This window comes from Salvelinus sp. IW2-2015, linkage group LG31 (assembly GCF_002910315.2).
Source record: "Salvelinus sp. IW2-2015 linkage group LG31, ASM291031v2, whole genome shotgun sequence".
Lineage (NCBI taxonomy): Eukaryota > Metazoa > Chordata > Actinopteri > Salmoniformes > Salmonidae > Salvelinus > Salvelinus sp. IW2-2015.
This window is the reverse complement of record NC_036870.1, coordinates 3,976,113-3,982,112: the sequence shown is the minus strand read 5'-3', so window position 1 is coordinate 3,982,112 and position 6,000 is coordinate 3,976,113. Positions and strand designations below refer to the sequence as shown.

Sequence of the window (6,000 nt, the reverse complement as noted above, 5' to 3'; positions counted from 1 at the left end):
AGAAAACGGTCAAGGCATAGGGTAGTTCTGTGAGAGTGGGACGAGTGGACCTAATAGGCTGAGTGAATGAGGAGCGGCTGTCGTCAACCTGGGACCAGTCGTCGAGAGAGAGAGAGAGAAGATTGTGACAGCGCATGACCAACTGGGAAGAGGCTGAGTGGCTAGGGTTGGAGCAGAGGGAGACAGAAAAGGAAACAAAGTAGTGATCAGAGGGGGGTTGAAGTGAAATTAGTAGGCAAACAACCTCAAGTAAAGATCAAGCATATAGCCTGCCTTGTGAAWTGGAGGGGATTGGGAAAGGGTGAGGTCAAAAAAGGCAAGAAGGGGAAAGAGGAAGTTGGAAAGAAATGAATTGAAGGCAAACGTCGGGCGGTTAAAGTCGCCTAGTAAGAAGAGCAGTGAGCCATCGTCAGGAAATTAGCTTATCAAGATGTCAGGTTCATTGAGGGACTCTCCAAGGGCAACTGGTGTGTGATAGATGACAACAATGTTAAGCTTGAGAGGACAAGTGACAGTGACAGCATGGAATTCAAATGAGTTGAACAGGTGAGAGAGAGACTTTGTAATASATTTTGTACGACACTTAATAATGCATCTGTAAATGACATGTTTGTAAAACTCCCATATCTTGTAGTACATGACATGTTGCAAAAACAAACTTTTTTTGTTGCAAAAACTAAATTGGTGTTCTTGCTAGATATTTCAGGTCATATATATTGAATTCTGCACTGTAATGTAGGCTGAGGCTGTGAGATGCACAAAAGTATCAAATGCCATGAGGACATTCAACCCTTACTAAGCCAAATGGAATGGTCAGACTGCAGAACATTGTTGAATTTATTTTTCCATTTCCTTCAACATAAATGACTTAGCATTTTGAAATAGCCAAAAGCCCCCTGTAGATATTAGCATGCATAAAAGTGGTGTCCAAGTCAGTCATGAGTATCCTTGGTATGCAGATATTTTAAATGCTTGTTCTATCTATTCAATATACACCCACTAGGTGGTGATGTAACCTCATGTGTGTATTGTGAGGATGCATATTTGAGGTAGGAGATACTGTTGATAGACATCACAAAGCAAGTTGTGCCTGAGATTTTTATTCAAATTTCCACAACACATTAAGTAAAAATATCAAACATTTTGAGGAATTTCATTCCGAACACAGGCATGCATAGCAACACATTTTAACAATGTATTTTTTTGACATTGGAACGATCACATCACCCAACCTTCATGGTCAATACTCATAAACATTTTATCAACAATTCATCAAATCAGACAAAATAAAAATGTGAATTCACTTTTTAATAGAGATATAAAAGGAGAACAAAATCAACAGAACAAGTTTTGCATCAGAGTAAAATCAGACATTTAAATGAATATACAAGCTACAATTTACACATAAGTACATGACAAAGTTCTACACTGAAATATAAGATTAACAAACATGTCCTATAATTTCAAAAAACACGATTCTTGTATCACCTAATGATGGTAAACATACTAAAATAAAAATCTGTACAGATAGACTAGTGTTTGAGGCTTTTCAACCCCAAATCGTTTGTTGTACCTCTCTTCATAATCAATATATAAATATGCATTCAAAAGTCAAACATTATCTGTGCGTATGACACAAGGCTTTAAATATAACATTTTTTTCAATTAAATATCAATTAAAATCTTAACAGTTGAAGTATTTTTCAAATTAAATATATAAATCACATACCGGGAAAGGATGACACATTTATTTTGTCCCACAAACATGTTTGCATTATTCAACTGAAGGAGATGCTACTCTTGATTGTCCACCAGCAGTGCTGTATTTACCCTGTGTGAGGCAGGTTTAGGAGGAGAGAGACTGGGCACCGAACCAAATTCATTTGACGTGTTCGGCGGTGTGTGACGAGCAGTAGAACTTCTTGTGCGTTATGAAGTTGGACAGGTTGTTGAACTGGATGTCGCAGGGGCGGCAGTATTTGACGTTACCCTGTGTTGCCTGGATGGAGCCGTTTAGGCTTCTTTTCACACAGGAAGGTAGGACCTCCTCTGTCTTAGATACTGCTGGGGAGGACCAGGATGAGGAAGTGCTGTTCTTGGGGTTAACAATGACAAGACTGTCTGAATCTGACAAGGATGATACTTGGCTGTCTGGGAGATGGGAATTAACAAGCTTGTTGTCCTGGAGTGTGTTCTCTGTGTTCTCAGGCTCCTGGCAGCCATTTTGGGGCAATACACCTTGTGTTTCCTGGTAGCCATCAGGCATAGGCTGATCTTTTTCCACCTCACTCCCTTCATTGGGGCTCTGTCTCTGCTCGCTGAGCTCTCTCTGCATCACCACTGTACCTGTGGTGTAGTCGGCAGGCTTGATTCCATAAAAGGGTGAAATCTGTTCACCAGGTCGAATTTTCTTAAATAATGGAGGGTTAAATTCTTGGGACAGGAACTGGTCCCTGCTTTCCTCTTTGATGACAGCGAGCTGATCCCCTTTAGTGCTACCTGTTTGAAAAGACACCTTATTGGCTCCATTGGTGACACATTTCTCCAGGTTTGTATCGTTGTCATCTACTGGGTTGTTAAACCCTTCTCTTTTTACAACCTCAGATATTTTGTGATCTGGAGCAGTGACGGGGCAAGAGCTCAGTTTGTGCGCAAGGTAGTCTTCCACTTTGTTGAAGCTGATCTTGCACTCTGTGCACTCGTGATAGTCCGTGAGTCTTTTAGGAGCGGTCGATAATTTACCAGGGCTTGATGATAAACACTTTTTACTAAGATCGATAGGGCTGTCCCGATCATCTTGAGCTATGGCGTTGCACTGAGAGATCAGAGCGGATTTAGTGACAGGGAGATTAGCCTCTGGATGCTTAGGAACCATGCCAAGAAACAAGTTGTAACTGGGGTGAAACTGGTTACCATACATCTTCCCTGGGTCTTGGTACATGCCTCGTCCTCCAATGGATGCTATCCCAAAGTAATGTGGCTGATGACTCATGGGAGGCCTCTGTTGTTCATGGTTGGGAACACTAATTTCTAAGTCCTTCCTCCGTTTCCGCGTACGAACCATTCTCTGGGTGGCGGGCAGTTTGTTTCCATGCACTCGTTTCATGGGCGGGTCATGACGCGTGGCGCAGTAATACTGCTTGTGAACCATGTAGGTCTCGGTACGACTAAAGGTGATCTTACAGGGCTCACACGTTGTCTTGTTAGGGTCTGTCTCAGGCGTTTGGGATGTTTTGGGACTTGTCACATCTCCCTGTATAGAGGGGTTCTCATCTGAACTGGTGGGAGTGGAGGGGTTCTTCACGCTACCTGGGAGCTCAGCATGTACTTGTGCCTTCCCTTCCCCAACATCCAGTCCTGACAAGTTCAGGCGGGGGGACATGAGATGACTGCTGTGGTCAGATAGATGACCCTGACCCATGGTCATGCTGCCCAACCCACCCAAACCCCCACTTCTAGGGCTCCCTGTATCAGCCACTTTGTCCAGGACACTGGCGTAGTCATGTGGCTTGGTCACGTGCTGCCAACGGCTATTACAGTAGTCCTTTTTATGAACTAAGTAGTTGTCCAAGTTACCGAAAGTGATATTGCATTTGAAACACGTGGCCCCTTTGGGGACAAGGGTGCTGTACATGACATGAGGGGGGTAGTTGTTAGCATCTCCATGCCTCAGTCTACGGTGCACCAGCTCGGACATCTTAGCCAGGATCTCCGAGGCCTGGGGGGCGGCTGTTATGTCCTGTGAGAAGGGGAAAGGGGGTAAGAATGGCCCCATTGGGAAAGCTGCGGGGCCCATGTAGTTCTGGATGGGTGAGGATGCCTGGCGAGGGCTGGAGGGTTCCGATTTGACACTGGTGTAGGAGAAACTAGCCCTGCTTCCTGAGTTAGGGTCAGCTTTCACCGGGAAAGTCTCCATCTTCTCCAGCTCCGCTTTGGGACTAGTCCTGGTGTCAAGGATGCTACCCAGTACTGGGCTCTGAAGGAGCTCCTTCCCCCGTTTCACCATGGCCCGCTGGGGGCTCCTCTCCACGCTGCTGCCCTCCCTGGGAGAGTACTCTGTCTCGACCTGCCTGGGACCGTGCTGTCTGAGTGGGCTGTGGCTGTGTCCCTGATTCTCCCGGTGCTTGTCCAGTTCCCTGGGGGAGGTGAAGCTGAAGTGGCAGTGGGAGCACCGGTAGCTTGTCTGAGACAGGTGGGAGAGAATGTGCTGCTGGAGGCTGGGGAGGGAGTCCGCTGTTAGGTCACAGACTGTGCATTTCATACTACTGCTGCCAGTGGACACCACCTCCTCCATCTTAACACCTGGGGAGAAGAAGACATTTTAGATTGTTAGTGCCTTCAGAAAGTTCCACCCATTTACTTTTTTCACATTTTGTTGTGCTACGAATTGGGATTAAAATGTATTACATTTTTTGTCAACAATCTACACAAAATTCTTGCACATTATTCTTTAAAAAAAAATCTTCGAGCTCTGTCATGTTGGTTGTTGATCATTTCTAGACAGCGATTTTCAAATCTTGCCATAGATTTTCAAGTCGGTTTGAGTCAAAACTGTATCTAGGCCACTCAGGAACATTCAATATCGTCTTGGTAAGCAACTCCAGTGTATATTTGGCCTTGAGTTTTAGGTTACTGTACTGCTGAAAGGTGAATGTGTCACACAGTGTCTGTTGGAAAGCAGACTGAATCAGATTTTCTTCTAGGATTTTGCCTGTGCTTAGCTCTATTCTGTTTCTTTTTATCCTAATAAAACTCCATAGTCCTTGCCGATGGCAAGCATACCCATAACATGATYCAGCCACAACCATGCTTGAAAATATGAAGAGTGGTAATCAGTGATGTATTGTCTTGGATTTACCCCAAACATAACATAACACTAAGTTGACTGAGCCTTTAAACAGCTCGGGAAATTCCAGAAAATCATTTGAGTCAATTGAAGGTGTACCTGTGGATGTATTTCAAGGCCTTGACATAATTTTCTGGATTTTTCCAAGTTGTTGAAAGGCAGTCAACTTAGTGTAAACTTCTGACCCACTGGAATTGTGATACAATGAATTATAAGTGAAATAATCTGTCTGTAAACAATTGTTGGAAAAATTACTTGTGTCATGCACAAAGTAGATGTCCTAACCGACTTGCCAAAACTATAGTTTGTTYACAAGAAATMWGTGGAGTGGTTGACAAACTAGTTTTCATGACTCCAGCCTAAGTGTATGTAAACTTCCGACTTCAACTGTATGTCTTCTCTGTTGAAATAAAGGTCAATAATAATAAATAGGAGGCACAGACACAGTTCTGGCACTGCAACAGAGATTGATRGTTGATCCTAGAAACACAAGGATGCGACTCCACCTAATCGGAAGGTATAAATATATGAGTCTGTGAATTGTATGAGTGCTTTTGCCCAGTGTGTTGAATAAATCTAGTTGGACTTTTGGTATCCGACTAGATTTGTACCAGAACTTAGAACCTAACAATGTCAACATATTCTCCTCTCAGCTTACCATTGTGGGTGTTCAAGTGCATCTCCAAGGCCTGCTGTACTGATCCAGTTAAATTGCAGTGTGGGTAGGGGCCGGGGCCTACGTTGGGCATGTGATGGGGACCAGTCTTCCTGTCTAACTGCTCTGCCATCATGTCTGAGACTGAGTCCCGCTGTCTCCCACTGCAATAGTACATCAGATGAGCCTGCAGGTTCCTCTCACTGCGGTACCATATCCCACACGCCTTACAAGGGAAGATGTCCTCTGCAGAAAGACAGAGATGAATACAGAGATGAGGTGAGTTCACCCCATTAGGCCTACCATGTACAGTGCATTGAGCACTGGAAAAGCTGTCAGAGTCGTGTGTGTAGGTGGCAGGGAAGTATAGGCGCAGGAGAATCAAACTTAATGAAATGGAGTTGTTTAATGACTGTGAACAAAAACATAACTCCAAAAGTATGAATAAAAATAAAACAAAGTGGGTACGAGGACCCGRCGCGCGCCAATACAAACAACA

General features: G+C 44.1%; 1 protein-coding gene across 2 annotated transcripts in view; it reads right to left on the bottom strand.

Moving 5' to 3' along the window:
• Positions 1-1,096: 1,096 nt before the first annotated feature.
• LOC111955567 (zinc finger protein ZFPM2) overlaps positions 1,097-6,000 on the bottom strand; it is a 95,239-nt gene continuing 90,335 nt past the window's right edge. For both annotated transcript variants that reach the window (XM_023975776.1, XM_023975775.1), the window contains exons 6-7: positions 5,505-5,747; positions 1,097-4,302 (exon numbers count right to left, since the gene is read on the bottom strand). In XM_023975776.1, coding sequence (XP_023831544.1) covers positions 1,880-4,302; positions 5,505-5,747 — 2,666 coding nt within the window. In that variant the 3' untranslated portion in view covers positions 1,097-1,879. The remainder of the gene's footprint in view (positions 4,303-5,504; positions 5,748-6,000) is intronic.